This window comes from Dipodomys ordii, unplaced genomic scaffold (assembly GCF_000151885.1).
Source record: "Dipodomys ordii isolate 6190 unplaced genomic scaffold, Dord_2.0 Scaffold140, whole genome shotgun sequence".
Classification (NCBI taxonomy): domain Eukaryota; kingdom Metazoa; phylum Chordata; class Mammalia; order Rodentia; family Heteromyidae; genus Dipodomys; species Dipodomys ordii.
In genome coordinates this window covers 773,061-793,751 of record NW_012267356.1, presented here as the reverse complement: position 1 = coordinate 793,751, position 20,691 = coordinate 773,061, and the positions used below count along the sequence as shown (strand labels likewise).

General features: G+C 39.6%; 1 protein-coding gene across 1 annotated transcript in view; it reads right to left on the bottom strand.

Moving 5' to 3' along the window:
- LOC105997129 (eukaryotic translation initiation factor 2-alpha kinase 4-like) overlaps positions 1-17,102 on the bottom strand; it is a 34,341-nt gene extending 17,239 nt beyond the window's left edge. Inside the window, 5 exon segments of the mRNA XM_013031446.1 lie at positions 2,805-2,998; positions 4,258-4,370; positions 14,844-15,564; positions 15,566-15,783; positions 17,003-17,102. Coding sequence (XP_012886900.1) covers positions 2,805-2,998; positions 4,258-4,370; positions 14,844-15,564; positions 15,566-15,783; positions 17,003-17,102 — 1,346 coding nt within the window.
- Positions 17,103-20,691: the final 3,589 nt, after the last annotated feature.

Genomic DNA, 20,691 nt, shown 5'->3' with positions numbered 1-20,691 from the left:
CTGCCTGCCTGCCTGCCTGCCTGTCTGTCTTTTTTGTGCCAGTACTGAAACTTGTACTCAGAGTCTCAATTTTAGCTTTATTGCTCGAGGCTAACTCTCTACCATTTGAGCCACCCCTCAATTTCAGGATTTTTCTTGCCTCAATTGGCTTCAAAATCATGATCTTCAAATCTCAGAATTCTGAGTAGCTAGGATTACAGGTGCAAGCTACCAGTATCCAGATCTATGGTCATTTTCTAGTCACTATTCAGGATTCTTCTCCTATATGTCATATACATTTTAAATTGTTAATAGATCAAATTACATTTTTCCCAATAGAAACAAAAGAGCATTTGAGAATTTACCCTCACTTAGATATTTCTACCTATCATATATTTTTTTAAAAAATTCAATGCATTTAATAAGGTACTCAAAAGATCATCTGATACTTTACTTTTATGTGACATTTCGCTTTTCTAGCTATTTATTTAACCTTTATTCCCATTAAATCTGTCACATTAGGGGTTGAAGGAGAAAGAAAACTTCCAAATCAAAAACAGAGTGAGAGTAGAGAGTAGCTTAACTTAGAGATGAAGGATTTCCCTCTTTGCTCATCTTCAGAGTATAAAGAAAGGATATCTCACAGTAAAAACAGAGGACAGGCTTCATTGTCCTGGGATATAGTGAACAAAGATTAGGGAGATGTTTGTGAGGTATGTTCAGGATAGAACCTAGCTGTGCCTTAATCATACACATCCCTGGCTCAGGAAATCCTGCTCTCTGATGAGAGGAAACACAGGAGCACCCCGAGATTCTAGGGCTTAAAAGAGACCTCTCACTGGTGAAGGGGGCTAGGAGGCTGAGAAAAGAAAGCTATATGAACTCAAGTGAGAAGAGGGGAGGAAATAACTTACCTAAAACAACTAAACGCAGAGGCCATGGTAAAGGGAGAAAAGTCCCCATCACCCATGAAATTACAGGAAGCTAGACCAGCCGTCAGCGGCTCCATGAATAGGCAGAGGAAAGAATGTGAAGGCAGATAAAGAGGGTGGCTGGAACACTGGCCTGGCCTGTTTAGTGGAGAGAGAATAGTGGAAGTCTGGAAAAATGTGGGGAGGTGGGGAGGGTCCTACAGGTTGTTCTGAGTGCATGGGAAATAGATAGTATGGGCCCAGTAGTTAAACTGGGTGGTGTAAGGAGCAAATATTGACAATAATATTAAGTGATAGTGAACCAAGTTTTGCAGAAAGAAAAGAGTACTCATTCATACTTGCACTTGTAAGGTTCAACCTCATGACAGCAACATTTCAGGTGAATGTAAATGTGAGGATTGTATTCCCAAGTAAAGCTACTCTACCCACTCTGTTTAGCCCTCTTGATTTAATGTCTCTAGAGGCAGGAGATGATTTTTTCCTACAGCAACACTATTCATGTATTGTGGGAATCAAGTAGAAACATTTATTTTAGATTGAGTCCTGTGAGAAAACTGCAGCACCCATATAAAGAGAAAACTGATGGAACTGTCTTCCATTCATAATTCAACACCTGCATATTTTGTTTGTTTGTTTTTCTTTTTGATGCTGGTCCAGGGGTTTAAACTCAGGACCTGGGCACTGTCTCTGAGCTTTTAAGCTCAAGGAGATAATTCTACCACTTGAGTCACAGCTCCATTTCCAGCATTTTTTTTTGTAGTTTATTAGAGATAAGACTTTCTTGCCTGCATTGGCTTTGAACCACAATCCTCGGATCTCAGCTTCCTGAGTGGCTAAGATTAGAGACGTGAGCCACTGGCACCCAACAACGGTGTGTTCTTAAGAAACTATTTTATCTGGAATGCTCAAGATGACTGACACACAATATTATTAATCACATCATGAACCCTAAGAGATGGCTTACTGGAATAGTATTTTGAGAAATTTACAGATGGGAAATGGCAGGCACCACAAGTCTGTTGGTTACTTGCCCATTTTTTTTTTCAAAGGTAGGAAATGTCCCTTTGTGAGATTGGCTCACATGCAGTGTACTGAGTAAGCAGACTGGGTCAAGGGTCAGGGGAGTGCAATGAACAAAAGAGTGTGGGTGGCCATTCCACAAAGGGCCAGCTTCTAGCAAGGTAGTCAGGTTTTCACTTTCCTGCCAAGAGGATGGGGTTAATTGGGTAGGAAGGTGTGGGAGGAAGTCAATGTTAGTGGAACATTTAATTGGACTCTGTATCAAGTGTATGTGTGTGTGTGTGTGTGTGTGTATTTAGTTCACACAAGCTTATAGGATGAGAAATGCTCCATTTTACAGATGAGAGTCTTCAGATTTAAGGAAGTTTATCTTAAGACACAGAGTTAAGACACATGTTTCAGAGCAGCTATCTGACTAACTTCTATACTTTTGATTTTTAAAAATAATTCAGTTTCTTTAGTGTTAATCATGTAACATATTCATGTGGACTTATATATTATATTGTATCATAAGATTATATTATACCACTTCATTATGTTATGTTATATTCATGCATATAAAACATAATCACATATACATATACCTACAAATATATGCATATGATAGGTTCATATAAAATTTTTCAAATGGGCTTGGCAGACAGTAGGTCACCCTTCCTATGGAATTTCAGGCACTTTTGAGAAAAATGTGAAGGAAAGATCATTTGTCATTGAATTTCCTCAAAAATGCCATGCTTAAAATTTTCCTATGTAACAATTGGCACCGCCATACAATAAAGCATAAGCCCTGAGAGCCTAATTGCTCTTTCCACACATTCCCTACAGATGGTAATCAGCCCGTGTTCCTGAGTAAATCTGTATTTCAGTGCTCACTGAGTGCTCAGGAATGTGAAGCCTTCCAAGCAGGAAATTGCAACAACATTGTCTTTGAATGTTGATATTTGCTCCTGGTCAGGCCACCCCAAGCGGTCATCATCATCATCTGATGACTTCTGGAAGACCTTACGTTTCTGGAGCCGTTCCAGTTGTGGGAGATGATAATGTCTTTGAAAGCTCTGCCCAGAAGCCTAGATTGTAGAAATGGGGGCAGACGGCTTTGTCATCTGCCCTTGTATGTCAGAAACCCTTTACTTGATAGGAATACTATGAGGTAGTGGCAAACTAGAAAGCCAGATTAACCTCAGAACATTACAGACAATAGTAATGTGCATGTGGCATGAAGATTTATTGGGGGCGGAGAAGGGTGCATGAATGAACGCACTCACAACACTGAAAATGATGCCTGGCTAAATGAATGTTGGTCATTATCATTACCTATGTTTTGGTCTCAATTGAGTGCTATCTAAATAACTTTAACTTAGGGGAATTACTGAAAAATAAGATGATCTAATGAATAGTAAGCACTAAAGAGTCACATACTGCACAATTCTTTTCTCTGCCAGTCTTGCTTTTCTCTTTACTCCTGTTGCTTACTTCAATTCACTAGGTAAAAGATGATTCAAATGTCCTCCTTTGTGGTCATTAGTTGTCAGTTGGATTATTTATGAATAGATAATAAATCTATATAGTTCAATATCCAAAAGATGCCATCAAAGGAACATCAAATCCAAGTCACTTGGAGTAATTTAGTTTGCAGAACAAAAAGAAAAAAACATAATGAAAAGTGAACAGCTCCTAAGAGACTAAAGGGACACCATCTAGAAGATCAATATTAATTAAAGAACTACAGAAGAAGCAGGACAGAACTATTATTTTACTGGTTTAATTTTTTTTTTTGTCGGTCGTGGGGCTTGAACTCTGGGCCTGGGCGCTGTCCCTCAGCTCTTCAGCTCAAGGCGAGCGCTCTACCACTTGAGCTATAGCACCAGAACTATTATTTTAAAAAATAGTTGAAAAAATCTCCACTTAGAGGAAATATTTGCCTATCTATCTATCTATCTATCTATCTATCTCTCTATCTATCTATCTATCTATCTATCTATCATCTATCTATCTAATCTCTGTCTGTGTGTGTGTGTATATATATATATATATATCTTTATTTCTCTATCATCTGTCTCTATCTCCATCTTTATTTCTATTATATCCTATATCTCTAATAGGACTTCTCTGAGCACTTATATTTCTACTTATGGTCCTAATTTAGAGAAATGCTTGACTTGAGGCTTTAAAATTTATAGCAATATATTTGATTAAAATATTCTATTATTGCTCAGAACAGTGGCTCATACCTGTAATCCTAGTTACTTGCTCAGTCATTAAAGTTGGCAAGACTCCAACTCAAACATGGTAGAACATGGCGCTGTGTGCCTGTTTTCCCACTTACGGGGGAAGCATAACAGCTGGCACAGTGGCACATTCCTGTCATTACAGTGACATGAGAAAGCCCAGGTAGGAAGATCAAAGCACAGGCTGACTCATCATCGAGTGAGATGGTACCTTGAAAATAATCCATGGAAAGAGGAGCTTAGAAGCACGGTTCAAGTAGTAGTTCACCTGCTTAGCAAGTACTAGGCCCTGAGTTCAATCTCCATTACTGTCTCCCCACCAGTCCACCCGGAAATGTTATTTGTTAAGTGCAATATTTTTCCCTAAGTTCTTTCTGTACTGAAATCTTCTGTTTTCATCTTTCTTTGCCTCCTTGTGGTATCTTTAAAGATATAAATTATGTTTTCTTGAATGGCAATTTTAGAAAAATAATCAGTACTAGCCATGTTTCAGACTAGTGAAAATTATTCTTAATTTTCAGAGTTGAGTGTGGTTGTGAAAACTTACTGAAGCTCTATTGCTTTTTCTAACTAAACTCTCTAACTAGACAGAGAGTCTTCATGTGGAGATGACTTGTGTGTGTAGGGGGGGTGTGCAACGCGTGCATAATTCTTTGGATTTGAACCCAGGACATTGTACAAATGCTCTACCACTGAGGTATATCTCCAGCCGAACCCTATTTAATAATAAGTCCATGCTTCCTGAAGCTATCAAGAAGACAAATTCTTATTGTTTGACCCCTATAAAGCATAAGCATTGTAGGACTGTATGTGGTTCTCTGAGTTCTGCAGCTGTGAGCACTTTCTCCTGATATCTTGATCACTGCTTTTCAGTCCTTATGAGAAAACATACTGGTTCCTTTTCATTATGCTGGAGATGGAATTTACACTACTGATTTTTGCCCCTGTGTTTTACTCTGCTATTTTTCCAGAATATCAGCAATATTCTAAATGGACATTTTTAAAAGGACTCAGAGCATTGACAGTAATAATTTTAAAAATTCTTTCTTCTCCCAATATTTCTGCAACAAAATTGGGGTTGTTTTGGGTTGTTAAACTGCTTGAGTACAGAAAGCCATTTAGAATTAGTGGAAAACACTTTGAAGAGTCTGTTTTTATCAAAGTGTGATTAAAAAGGAGAGAAGACATGGTACTTATTCTGAGCTAATGGTCCATGGATATAGTAAGTATAGACGAAGTCCGCATTTACCATAGATACTGAATCTGAGTGAGCAAATGTTTACTGTGAGTTTCTGTAATGTACCATATTTGTTATATTGTACCCCGTTTTTGTTGTTATTGGTCATGGGGCTTGAACTCAGGGCCTGGGTACTGTCCTTGACCTCTTTTGCTCAAGACTAGTGCTCTGCCACTTCACTTTGAGCCACAGCTCCACTTTCAGTTTTCTGGTAGTTAATTGGAGGTAAGAGTCTCACAGACTTTCCTGACTGGGCTGGCTTTGAGATCATCAGATCTCAGCCTCCTGAATAACTAAGATTACAGTTATGAGCCAACAGCACCCAGCCATATTGTATCATTTTGTTACACATTTTGAACACTATTCCTCTACTGAAAACACAAAATCAGCATTGTTCATTATTTCAATACTGTGGTCAAGATGGAGTACCAATTTGGAAGAGTTCTGGATTTTTTAACACTGACCAAATTAACCAGATTATTTTGATATATCCAAAATATTTCTTGATGTGGACACCATCATTTTAATTTACACCTCATACCTCTTTTTGCCTTTATAGACAAGTTAACTCTGTCTGTGGTAACTTTTCTTCTTGTCCAAACACTTCATTTATGAACAGGACCCTCTGATTGGTATTTCCACATGAATGCCAAATCAATGTTTACATACTCACAGTCAATGGGACCGTTGATGCAGTATGGCTACCTGGTTGGTCATGGTTTCAGGGGAATTCCTTTCTCAAGACATGAAAACTCTACTGTTGAAGATCAATAAGTGCTTTCAGAACCCATTAACCATCGCCAAAAGTCCTGTATGGTCAAATCTACTAGCTTGAGTCATTTTCTTCATCAAGAACTAAAGAAACAAACACAAAATAAAAACACCCTGTTCAATCAGACCCTGAACTGTATTGAGCCAATTTATGCTGGGGTAATATTTAGAGATGCAATTGCCTTCATGTTAAATTTATCTTCTTAAAATGTCTGTATCAAATGCTTCCATCTTACCTTTTATCCCACTAGACTTGTTTAATTCACATTTTGACCGGTCAGATTCTGCAGTGCTTAATATTAGTATAATTAATGCTGATGTTTGATGAGTATTTACCATGTGATTTCCATAACTGAATGAATTTACTCCCCAGAATAATCATGAAGATGGAACCACTCCTATTCCAACTTACAACTAAAGAAATGGGGTGTGAGAGACGTAGCACCTGGTAGTGGGCAAGGCCACATAGCTAGTTAGCATTAAATACCAAGATCCTGACCTAGGCAACTGGACTAATGAAGCAAGCCGGTTTGTCCACTTTTGGCTTCTGCAGTTTATATTCTGCTTCCTTAATCCCATGTGTTTCAATCATGGCTGTTACATTAGAACCATCTATTAGATTTATACGTTTTTAATTTCCAAACTGATTGAATTGGTGGTTTGAATTGGAATGAAATTCATGTTGTTGTTTGATTGGTTGATTTTTGTGACAGTGTTTCTTTATGGTGCCCAGGCTGTCCAAAAATTCACCATTCTCCTGCCTCTGCCTCCCAACTGCTGAGATTACAGGTTTGTATCATTTCAAATAAGTATTTTCTAAGTTCCTAGGGTTGAGAAACACAGAATTAATCATACGATTTTAATGGAAGAGCCTGGATACCTATACATACATATATATATATATATATATATATATATATATATATATATATCTTCCCATATAAAGATATCTTTAAGTGAATTAAGTGATTGTAGAGTGTTAAGTTTTGTATGCAGTAAAGTTTTGGGTGTACTTTGAAATAACAATATCTTGACTCACCATAGTAACAACTTAACTGTCTTAAATTTCATCATAGCACCAAGAAGCTACTTGATTTTTTTTCCTTCTCACTCTCTGTTGAATGTGCAGTGGAATTTCCTGGGTTAAAATATAGGTGCAATTTCCTGCTTTGGAAGGATTCACATTCCTGAACACTGAGTGAGGGCTGAAATACGGATTTACTGAGGAGCACTGACTGATGGCTATAGGGGTGTGTGGGGATGGAAAGAATAGTTAGGTTCTCAGGGCTATACTTTAGTGCATGGTGCTGACAGTTGTCACCTAGGAAAACTTTAAGCATGGTATTCTGGGGAGATTCCATGACAAAACATCTTTTCTCCATATTTACTTGAGTGTCATGTACACAGAAAATGTTCAGTCTTTTGTAAAAATAATTTTTATCAAGTTTAAGAGATTACATAAATTTCACAAACTTCACAGTATTGTGGGATAGTGATATTAGTTAAAGCCACAAACATATTTTAACCTTCACAAGGCAAATTATCATTATCATGGTCCATAAACTTTGTAAATTCTATAAACTTTGACAATACAACTATTTCTTTCAAATCAGGGGATATGTACATTTCTTTCCTTTTGCTCAGTGTAAACTGTTCCCCTTTCCTCTCATTCAGTTGATCGACATAATAAAATTGGCTTCAACAATAAAAGAAATTTTCTTATAACTCTAAAGGCCTGAAGTCCCAGGTCAAGTTTCCAGAAAGTAAATTTTCTAGAAAAGGATTATTTTCTGACTTCCAGGGGGTTCCCTGCTTGCTGTGCCCTTACAAAGTAGGTGAGGATTGTTATGGGATGGAGAAAGAGAGGAGAGAGAGAGAGGAGAGAGAGAAAAGAGAGAGAGAGAGAGGAGAGAGAGAGAGAGAGGGAGAGAGAAAGAGAGAGAGAGAAGGGGAGGGGGAGGGAGTAAGAAGGAGAGGGAGAGCAGAGAGGTTGTGTGCTAAACTCATTCTCAGGTGCCTATCCCTATGATGTCATCTAACCCAAATTCTCTCCTCAAAGTCCCAATGCCAGATATCATTAGAACTTAGGGTTCCAACATAATTATCTTTAAGTAGTTCTACAAAGGTGTTTCAATTCAGCATGTCAGTTTATGAGTATAATGCATATTGACCAATGGCATCTCTTTCATCATTCTTTTCTATTCCTCCCATGCAACTCATACTTTCAATTTTCCTAGTTCCATTTTTACATATCTACACTGAAGATTTTAATGCTATTTTCCCACACTTCCTCTCTCATTCATCAACCTCCCCCCTGTTGATTTTATGCCTCAATATAAATTTGGGGAAACATGAATAATCAGTCCATAACAAATGAATATTTTAAATGTGGACTCCTTACTTTCTATATAGAAACTGATTATAAATGTATTAAAGACCAAAATGTAACATCAAAAACAATAGGAACTAAAAGTAGAAAACATTGGGAAATAGTTTTATGATTTAGATATCATACCAAAAGCACAATCCATGAATGAAAATACAGATAAGCTAGATTTCACTGAAAGTAATTGTTTTATACACCAAAGGACACTAAGAATATATTAAATAGGTGAAAATGGGCACAGGACTTTAATGGACCTCTCTCCAAAGATAAAAAATCACCTGTAAGCACAGGAGAAAACACTTATACTCACTACTTATTAGAAGAGTACAAATTCAATACTCAATGAGATATTACTTGACATTAGGTTGGTTGTTATAAAGGAAAGGAAAACATAGGTATCATGAAGGAAAGCAAGAATCCTTTCAGGTTGCCAATGGAAACATAAAGTAGTGGAACTATGGTGGGAAATGTTGTGGTAATTCCTTTAAAAAAAGTGGAAATTACCTTATGTCCACCAATATCACTAACTAGTATGTGTGAAATACTTGAAGTCAGGAGTTCACACAGGAAGTCAGACTTTTCATGGTAGAATAATTCACAATAACGAAAATGTAAACTCAGTCCCAGCATTCTTTGATGAATGGATGAAAAAATAAAATGTGGTATATACATATGATGAAATATTATTCATTTTTAATAAGGAAGACAAATAGCCAGTCACCAGTGGCTCATGTCTGTAATACTAGCTACTCAGGATGCTGAGATCTGAGGATCATGGTTCAAAGCCAGCTTGGGCAGAAAATCCCCATGAGATTCTTATCTCCAATAAACTACTCAAAAAAAAAAACAGAAGTGGCACTGTGGCTCAAGGGGTAGAGAGCTAGCCTTGAGCACAAAGAGGTTCAGGGACTGTACCCAGGCTCTGAGTTCAAGCTCCAGGACCAGCACGTAAAATACATAAAATAAAAGGAAGATAATTCTGACTAAAGCAAGGATAAGAATGAGCCTTGGGATTATTATGTGAAGCAAAATAAGACAGTCACCAAAAGACGAAGATTATTATGATTTCACTTACACATGGTAAAAGAATATTCAAATGGACAGGAAGTAGAGTAGCAACTGTCCTGGGATTGGGACACATGGCAGAAATGGGGAATTAGCATTTCATGGACAGAATGTTTCACTTGAAGATGAGACTGTTCTGGAGACTGATACTTCTGAAGGTGTCCCAACAATACCAATGTACTTAATGCCCTGAAATGCATGCTTTAAAATGGCCAAAATGGTATGTAAAAATTTTAAAAAGTGCCAAAGAAGCGAGGCACTGGTGGTACATGCCTATAATCCTAACTACTCAGGAGGCTGAGCTCTGAGGATCACATTTCAAAGCTAGCTAAGCAGGAAAGTCCATAAGACTCAATATTTCTCCAGTTAATCACCAAAAAGGGAAGCTGTGGCTTAAGTGGTTGAGTCAAAATGCTAAGGGATAGTGCTCAAGCCCAGAGTTCAAGCCTTAGTACCAGCACACACAAAAAAGTATGAAATAAAATAAAATAAAACAACAATGCCTACACTGGTCCCAATCACATCTAAAAATCTGGTGGAATAATTCACAGATTTCCTCTTTCCCTGGAAACCTCCCAACCAGTGACCTCCTTCCTTTCTTTCATATCAGGATGTGTTGATTTCAAGATTTCCCTTTCTAGCTCTATTGTTGGAACCCTGGCTTCCTTAATTTATGTCTTGATTTATTCCCTTGTTGTGGTAGACAATGGTCTATATGGAAGGATGCTTAGGTATTAAATCTTCTGAGTCTTTCCATGTTGAAAATGTCTTTATTTTGCCTTCCGTTAAGCTGCATTTCAATTCTCAGGAGACATAAATCTCCTGTTCATTTTTTTCCAAGTGAAGGTTGCTAGTTGACCCACTGCACTCATGTTAGTAGATGTGGGCTTTCACAGCTGACCTCTGTCACCTTTGCTCTTTCACAGATTCTGACGTTTAACTGGATGATTATCTCTATCTATAGGTTTTCCTAAAATGAATGGGAATAACGGGTTAGTATCATTCCCTGGTATTTTCAACCCTGTTCATCTTCTGTGTTTGATCTTTCACTCCTGTGTCTAGAGGAAATTGTTAAGATTCGGGAGCTATAATCTGCATGAAATGTTTTCCAGAGCCTTAAGTCTTTCCTTCAGTTTTTGTTTCATTTCAAAATAGTTTTGGAAGCCTAGTTCTGGTGGCTCACCCCTGCAATCCTAGCTACTCAGGAGGCTGTAATCTGAGGATCAATGTTTGAAGCCAGCTCAGACAGGAAAGAGTCTGTGAGACTTTTATCTCCAATTAACCACCAAAAAGCCACAAGTGAGTGTTGCTCATGTGGTAGAGTGCTAACCTTGACTATCAAAAACTCAGGGATAGCACCCAGGCCCTAAGTTCAATTCCCAGTACTGGCACACACATGTGCGTGCGTGCATATGTGTGAGTGCGCGCACACACACACACAATAACTATGGAGTCAAATTTACAGTTTACTTTTTCTTTTTAAGTCTCATAGAGTAGATCATACTGGTAATTCCAGCACTTGAGAGCCTGAGGCAGAAGATTCATGAGGTTGAGGCTAGTGTGGGCTGTATAGAAAGATCCTGTCTCAAAATAAAGCAATAGTAGCAATAATAGCAGTATTGTAAACCAAAAAGTTCATTTCCAGAGAAGCAAAACATCAACTAAAAAAATCCAAAGAGATGACTGAAAAACCTTAATTTGTTATCTATGAATTGTTACCTTCAAAGATTCATTTTAGGCACATAATTAATCAGACCTGCATTAACCAGACCCTGCATCCTCATAACCACATAACTCTGAGAGCTAAGGAGTAACATGTTGCAGGCTTCATTGAGCTTCATGTTTTTCTTTTTCTTTGTTTCGTTTGTACCTTTGTACGAATTTGTATCTAAGTGTTTTCAATCCTTAAGTAAATATCAAAGACCCAGATCTGTATTTGGATATGGGCATAATCAACATCACCTTCAGTTAAACATGCTGCATTTTTACAACAAATGGCAGAAATTGGCCTTGATGGTTTCCAGGAGGCCACATTTATAAATATGAAAACAGAAAAGAAAATCCTGCACCGAGGTAGCAGATGACTCATTACAGCTGCTGTAGTGAGAGGAAGACAATCCACAAGGCCAGTACATTTACAAAAGGTACAATAAATTATATAATGCCCCAAACTAGCCTTGATCATCTGAGGCAGGCCTTCTGCTCTATGCTGACAGCTTTTAAGTTGCTAACATCTTACGCCCTTCACCTGCAGTGGGTTTTGTGCAGACAAGCGAACCATTCTGGAGCAAAACTATCATTTAAAAATCTCCTATGTTGTGTGCATCAGAATAAAATAATTGCTTTCCTTTTCCATGTAAAGATGGGGTCAGAGAACATTGATAAAAGAAATCTATAAATAACTTTCTAGAAATGGCCTTTCTGACTCAGGAAACCTTTATAACAAGCACCTAGCCCATTCGACCAGTAAGTTAATTTGAAATTCACTCTGCTATATTTATTTTCTAACCTATCCATTAATGGATACAGGAAGATTGCATAGCAAAAAAGAGTAAGGTCTAGGAAGAGATGAGCTATAAATAAAATATACAGAGAAACTGAGGCATCAAAGCTTCCTTGATTTTTTGGCGGGGGGAGCGGTGATGGGTACCCAAAGCCCTTCTAGTAACAGGCCACTCCCCTTTCTCAACCTCTCCCCCTTGCCTTCCAAGAAGCTGTTCAAGCAAATTGTTTGTCTTCACCTGTTAGCAGTTGCCTGCCTCTTCCTCCCTCCCTCTCTTTCTCTCTTTCTTCCTCTCTCCCTATCTCTTTCTCTGTCTCACTCCGTCTCTTTATTTTGCTGGCTACCAGTTTTGAACTCAGGGATTAGCACTTGCTCAGCTTGCTGGAGTCATTTTCTTAGCCCTGCTTTTCCCTGGTTGTAGTTTCTTTGGAGATGGAATCTCATGGAATTTTCTGCCCATACTGGTTCCAAATCTCAATCATCTGGATTTCAGCTTATCTAGTAGCTAGAATTACAGACATGAGCCACCAGTGCCCAATTCTACCACTCTCTTTGTCCCAGGATGCCTGTAATGGCCTCAAAACTGTTGTCAAACCTTCTACAGGGCATGGACCTTATATGTTAGCTGTCCAGCTGTTTGCTACCCACAGAGACACATGTTTTTTTTAAAAAAAATTACGTTATTATAAAGATGCTGTACAGAGGGGTTACAGTTACATGAATAAGTTAATGAGTATATTTCTTGTTGAAGAGAGACACATTTTTAAAAACCGGTTCAGTTCAGATAGGGAGAAGGCTGAGAAGAGCCACAGCCAGCTGTGGGTTGTGTTTCCTGTGACAAGCATGAGGCCTGAGGACATTTGTCCACTGTCCTATTTACCCTTCCCAGTCACTGTCCCAGGTGAGCATTATTATTTCCTGGCTGTGCCTTGGAAATCACTCCAGGTTACTTCAAAACCCATGTTCCTTATATGGCATCAACTTGATCGGACCCACATTAGAGTGGAACAAAGTTAGAGTGGGTTAGTAGTTTCTGGCTTCTGACGGAAAGTCCTCTTGGTCTTCTACACACAACCCTCTTTGATTTCCAGTCTTACGCAACACAACATTACTGCTCAGAGGCTGCTACCAAGAAGGACAGGTCCTTTATTCTTGAGAAGGTCAGCTTCAGTTGACAGTCCCTCGGGAGTCCCAGCTAGGGCCAGAGCAAGAAAGAGATAGGGGCATTTTTCTTCCAACATGTATCAGTCATGTGACTCCACTCCTGACCCTCACCTGCCACCCTCGATTCTCCACAGATGATCCTTGGGCTTGTCAAGGCGACGAAGTGGGAGTGCTCAAAGATAGAATTCAACATGTCATTTTCATTGCAATGGCAACACTGGTCAGAAGCCCCCCACTTAGTGTGGATTCATCTACGTTCTCCAGTTGTTGAGTGTCACTGATGCACATTTGCATGGCAGTCCTAAGCTACAGGACCAAACCAATCTGTGTCCACCACAGGACTGCAGCTGAATGTGATGGATAGACAGGGCACCCCTCCTGGCCCCACTTTCTCCACTAGACCAGAAGCTTTTTGCCTGGGAGCAGAGTCCAAGTGGCAAGAAGGACATCTTTACAACTCTTCTACCCAGAATGCCACTTCACTGCATGATCTAGGTATCTTCTTAATTTTCGGAAGAGCTCACATGGCCTCCACAGCTTAATTACGAGCTAAGCAAATGACTTAGTTCTACTGTACCTTAGCATTTCCATATGTAAAATAGGAGTCGTAATAAATGCTCTCTTATAAAGGGGTGTGAACATTAAATGAGAACATTCATGTGAAGAGCTTAGCCTTGTTCCTGACTCTTGGAAAATGATCAAACTATTGTTTGATTGCCACCATTGTTGTTTTATTTGATCACAGAACCAGTCAAGGCAACCATATCCCCTTCCTTAGTCATAACCATGTGCAGCATCAGGTAGTAAGGTGAAGATTATAGATATGGTGGATCTCATTGGCTTAGGTAGTTTTCTTTGTCCAGCTAACAAGTGATTGATTCAGAATTATGAGAGAAGCCGGGTACTGGTAGCTAATGCCAGTAATCCTAGCTACTCAGGAAGCTGAGATCTGAGAATTATAATCAGAAGCCAGTCCTGGGAAAGAAAGTACTTATGACTCTTATCTCCAATTAACCACCAAAAAGCTAGAAATAGAGCTGTGGCTCAAGTGGTAAAATGTCAGCCTTGAGTGGAAAAACATGAGCCAGGGCCCAGGCCCTGTCACACATACAATGACACACATACAATGGCAGAAAAAAAATATTATTAACTTTACAACTTTGGCTGGGGGTAGGGAGGGTGGAGGTGGGAGGGGACTGTATGGGAGGGTGGGGAGGGGAGATGGGAAGGGATAGGAAGGGGAAACAAAGGGGGAGGCAACAATGCTTGATAAGAAATATACTCATTATTTGCCCAGGTAATTGTAACTCCTCTGTACGGTATTTTCACAATAAAAAAAAAGAAAAAGAAAAAAAGTATTATTGTGTGTATAAGATGATGGTAAGTGAAATGAACTCCAAGATATGGAAACAAGAGGTTTTTCTTTGCTGTTGTTGTTGCTGTTGTTTTACCAACCTGCTTTCACTTTATTCTCCTGTTTAGATATTCTCCTGCCCCCAAATTTGGATGGAGAACATGACTTGAGCCCAGCAGTCCAGCTCAGAGCTATATAACATACTTTGTTCCACTTTCCTCACCCCACCCCACCCAGAGTCAGCCCCTTGCCCAGAACAGACATGGGATTGAGATAGCGTGGTCCCCACCCCTGTCCTCTGTAAGAGCAGTCCTAGTAGAAATGACAGAGTTCCCATGATCATGAGAGCCTCTTTCCAAATCACAAGGGGCCACCCTCTCCACATGGCCACTGATATGTTCATATTTGAGTGGTCAAGAGTTGGAGGCGGCAGTACCTCCAACTGACTGAGGAGAAGAGGAACGTGAGGGCGTTGTTGGGGGTCCACAGTCATCATGGAGGTTAGCAGCTACTGCAGGGCTGAAGAATGCCTGCGACTTTGTGGGATGTTGAGTTGGTTCTGAAGAGCAAGAGCCACACTGCCACCCTTCTGGAACACCATGTCATAAGGGCCTTCCCCAAACATCATGGCAGAAAGCACACAACCTAGAGACCACACATCAGTCCGCTCATCAATGACACAGTAGCTCTGCACAGAGAAGAGTTCTGGGGCCCGGTAGGAGATGGTGCACCTCTGTGCTGCCCAGTTTTGCAGCGCTAGGGCCTGTCGGGAGCTCTCCACATGAATACATGCTTGATTCATAGAACCTAAGTCCATTAAAACTGGCTGCTCCTCATCTCCAAGCAAAATATTGGTGGGCATCAGGTCCCTGTGAACGTAACCTTTGGCATGAATGGCCTCCAAGCCTCTGCAGATACCCAAGGTACAGCCGAAGGATTTGATCCTCAGTCAGGAAATTGCCTTGGTCCTTCAGCCTTTCTATTTCATTCCACAGTGTACCTCTCTTGAAGAAAGGTAGCAGCAGCCAGGCCTCATACTTAGCACCCTGCTCTCTCAGAGAGTAAGCCATGAGGTGAAGGATGTTGGGGCCATGCACGTTTGCTTCTCTCTGGGCCTCTTCCCAGTCCTGCCCTTCTCCAGTTTCTGGATGAAGAGGTAACGCTTATTGTCAATGATGACAGTTCCCCATGAGCAGATACACAGTGAGTGGCCCATCATGTCTCAATCATTCTCCTCAAGGATGGTCTCTGATCCCTGGTGAGCAAGCTTTTTTAGGCGATGCACTGAATGCCCAGTGGATCATGCTGGCTCGGGCTGGAACCTGTTGTTGTTGATTTTAATGTACTATGTGATTTCTTTTTTTCTTTTTCCCTATGGTTTATCCCATGTTGTCACTGTATTTGATTTTGGGACCCTGAGTATTGTAGATACGTTTATCTGAATTAGGGAAGGGAAGGGAAACAACAAAATGGCGAGACAAAGGACAAAAGGAGAACCAATGCAATAGCGATACTCACAAGACAATACATTGGAAATGAACTATACAATTTGGGAGAGGGGTTGCAGGGAGGGAAAGTAGGAGAAAAATGAAGGAGGAATGTACTTACTACCTTACATATTTAACTGTAACCCCTCTATACATCACCTTGATAATACAATTAAATTTTAAAACTATTATTATTATTGTTATTATCCCTTTTCACTTATGGCTAGCCTTCTACCATTTGAGCCACAGCTCCACTTCCATCATTTTTTTCCCAGCATTTTTATGATTAATTAGTTAAGAGTCTAATAGACTTTCCTGCCTGGACTGTGATCCTCAGATCTCAGTCTCTTGAGTAGCTAGGATTACAGGTGTGAGACACCAACACTCAAATGTACAATGCATCTTGATCAATGTTACTTTTCTTTTGTTCTTCCACTTTAAAAAACAAAGATTTTGTGTGGAAATATCTAATATACTCACATTTGCAGGTTGGAGTAGATTCTCAGCTTCTGAAATTTCCCAGACTACTTGTTTAATACTCATTTTATAAGGTTTGCTGGTATGTCTTAAAAATCACTACTAACAATAACACAGATATTGAACAAAGCGTATATATGTATTTGTGTAGTGTATACACGTATAAATTTATATAGACATGCACTTAAAAATCAACATGCACTTGCGCCAAAGAGGAATACAAATGGCTCCAATAGAATAAAGTGATTGTAAACTAAATATTTTCTTGTGTGCTTCAGACAAATGTTTCCTGCTTATTGCTATTCTAGGGCTGGCTACTTTTATGTTTTATAGTGCACTGCCATGGATTCCTGTGCAGCATAATAATCTCTATCCGTATTAAATTACTCTGATTGCTACCTGCAAGGCTCTGTGATTTCAAATTGTTTGAATTCATGGTGCCATTCAGGTAATGTTCAAAAATGCAAATATTCACAGTGGGAATGTCCACCAAAGTCATTTTCCCACATCATAGTGAGGGGAAAAAAATAGAAGTCAAAATGGGATAGCAACAAATTGGCATAAAAACTCCAGCACCATAGGTGTGGGCAACTGGAAGTTAAGGTGGGAAGAGATGTCAGTGTCTTGAGAGAGTTATTACAAATTAATAACATAACCTTGAGAGCTTCAAACACAGGCTTTCCTATAAAATCAAGCCAATAGAGGACTTTCTGCTAGATGTTCAGATTCTACTTGGCACGTTTTTAGAATACTCCCTAATGTGTATGATTAGAGTGTCTACCTTTTGACACACTTTGAGCCAGGCTATTTTTAAGCTTCTGCACAGAATTCCGCTTCTTCAAGCTGTAAAGCTCCTGAATTCTGAGTGTCAAAGACAAGCTTCCAGCTGTTTAAATCATAGGCAGCGTTGGTCCAATTACTAGAGGAAAGGGAGCCTATAGGAGTTAGTGTAGTTAAAAGGGCAGAGGAGGAACACAGAGAGGATTGATGGCAAAGACAGGATACTTGATGTCTGTCTGTATAAGACAAGGCATGTAGAGGGTGACCTCCCCCACCCCCGCCTCCTGCCTCAGAATTGAAGGGACTCATTGTAGATGTGTGAAAGAGACTTATAAAGAGGCCAGTCTGTCTTCAGTACTCTAGGAATAAAATAGTACAGGGTTTCTCAAGTATGGTGCTATTAACAATGCTGGCCAGACAAATCTTTATTTTCCTGTGTATTGGAGGATGTTTAATATCCTTGACCTCTACCAACTAGATGTTAGCTGTACTCTGCCTGTGATCAGTGAGAATGTGTCTAGTCATTGCCATATGTCTTATGGGATGAGGACAGGGGTAGGATTGATCTGGCCAGAAAACCATCAACAGAAAATAGTTTGCATTAAGCACTTTTTCATACAACAGTTTTTCTGAACCACTTACTCCCAAACAATTTTCTTCTGGCCTTAAAATGGAAAGTGACAAAGCTCTAAAATTGCCTGTCCTCTTATATTTGTTAGATCTTCACAGCCTTTGAATTATTTTTATATGACAATAATGGCTGCATTTGAAGATAAGTACCCCGTTGTGTTTGTTTGGGGGTGTGGTAGTGCATTTGAACTCAGGGCCTTTCACTTGTAATGTGACCATTCTACCATTTATACCAGGCCCTAGCCCTTTTTACTTTTGTTAGTTTTCAAATAAGTTCTCACTTTTTGCCTAGGCTAGCCTGTACTGCCATTCTCTTATTTATATTTCCCACGTCACTAGGGTGATACATAGTTTGTACTACCAAGCCCATCTTTTTGTTGGTTGTCATGGAATTGAGATTGGCTGGTCTCATGACACAATCCATGTAGTTAGGATTACCATCATGAGTATTAGACCTGTTTAAGTTCTCCATATTATAGAGACTATGCCGAGATAAGTAAGATAGATCTTACTGATTCTGTTTTTGGAAATTTTCAAGAGAATTCTCCATCCTCATCCCTTCAAGATTTTGCATAGTGGATTGGATCCCAAAGTCAGTGTGGTTTAGCTGTTCTCCTCCATGCATGCATTCCTCATGGGAAATAGAAATGACTAGGTTTGAATGTTCTGATGTCCTGTGCACTGATTTCCATCACGGCTTTTCTGTTTTTTTGTTTTTTTTTTTTTCGTATTGGTCCTGGGGCTTTAACTCTGGTTTGGGCTCTGTTCTTTAGTGCTCTCCCTCTCCCTCTCCCACCTCCCCTCTCTTCCCCCTGTCTCTGTCTCTGTCTCTGTCTCTATCTCTGTCTCTGTCTCCGTCTCTCTCTCTCTCAGATAGCACTCTACTACCTGAACTATCTGGATTTTTTGGTGGTTAGAGATAAGAGTCTCATGGACTTTCCTGTCCAGACAAGTTTTGAGCCACAATCTTCAGATCTCAGGTTTTCTTTACCTAGGTTTAGAGAGCTGAGCCTCTGGTGCCTGGCCCTGCTTGTTTTATTTTTAAGAAAGGGTCTTGCTACATATACCAGGCTGATCTGGAGCTCTAAATCCTTCTACCTTAGTCTGCTAGGACCACAGGTGTGTGCCATCATAGCAGCATAATTCATTTTTTATTATATTTTATTTTGTTGTAAAGGTGCTGTACAGAGGGGTTTCAGTTGCATAAGTAAGGTACTAAGTACATAATTCATTTTTAATTTCATAGATTCTCTTGTGTTTCAAACAATCTTACTTAATTTTGTTCATTATTGTTTTTTTCTGCTCTGATAAAAATAGGGACTTTCACCAGAAACCATTCTAAAGCTTTTTACACAAGCCATTCATACTGGGGGAAACGTTACATTGTTAGGTTGTAAAGCAAGGTAAAAAATAATGCAAACATCCACTTGGAAATAAAAGCCCTCCCTGTGCCTGTGGAATTTTTAGGGACAAGATGTTATTCCAAGTTTCATTCGAACAACATTTTCATGTAAATCGCCCAGGGATTCCAGGTCTTCAGGTCTTGGGTATGTAAGTTATAGAATGATGCTCACATTTTCTTGCTGGATCAAATCTTCAGATGATCAACTTCAAAGGAAATACCTTAATAATACCTTTATTTCCTTTGGTTTCAGCAGGGAAAATTGTCTGTGTGCTTGGACCAAACAGGCCCCAGTAAAACAACAAAAGATGTAGGTGTCAGATGGAGATTAAAAATATATATATATATGGCCTTGCTGGATGATGGTGGCGCACATCTATAATCCTAGGTACTCAGGAGGCTGAGATCTGAGGATCAGAGTTCAAAGCCAGCCTGGGCAGGAAAGTCCGTGAGACTCTTATCTCCGAAAACTAGAAGTGGCTCAAGTGGTAGAGTGTAAGCCTAGAGCTGAAGAATTCAGGGACCACACCCAGGCCCAGAGTTCAAGTCCCTCAACTGACAAAAAATAATTAACTACCAGAAAACCAGAAGTGGCACTGTGGTTCAAGTGGTAGAGTGCTCATCTGGAGCTGAAGAGTTCAGGGACAGCAACCAGGCCCAGAGTTCAAGCCCCACAACTGACAATACATACACGCACGCGCGCACACACACACACACACACACACACACACACAGAGCCAGAATAGCTCTTTCCCTGAGCCTCTCTGTGCTTACAATGATTCTATGCTAGTTAAAATTATTCTATGAAAATAACTTTATAGCTCCACTGTATAGATAACATAAATATGGAAAGATGTCTTGAAGTTTCAATGAGGTTGTTCCTCAAACTGTGGGTGGAGAAAGTACATGGGCTTTCATTAAGGACCTGTATCTTAAAAGATGAAGGTTTTAAAGTATATCATCACTTTTTATCATTCAAATTCCAAAGGTCGATATGAGCTGTTCTCAAGGAGTAAGGAAATGCAACTCCTGAAAACAGACACCATGTGCTTAGAAATTCTGATTCAAAGCATTACATATTCAGAACCATCCCCGCTTTTTGCCAATACTGGGACTTGAACTCAGGAATTGGGTGCTGTCTTTAGCTTTTTTTTGCTCAAGGCTGACATGCTCTACCACCTGAGCCATAGCTTCACTTCATGTTTGTGTGTGTGTGTGTGATTAATTGGAGATAAAAGCCTAACAGACTCTCTTCATTGGGCTGGGTTTGAACTAT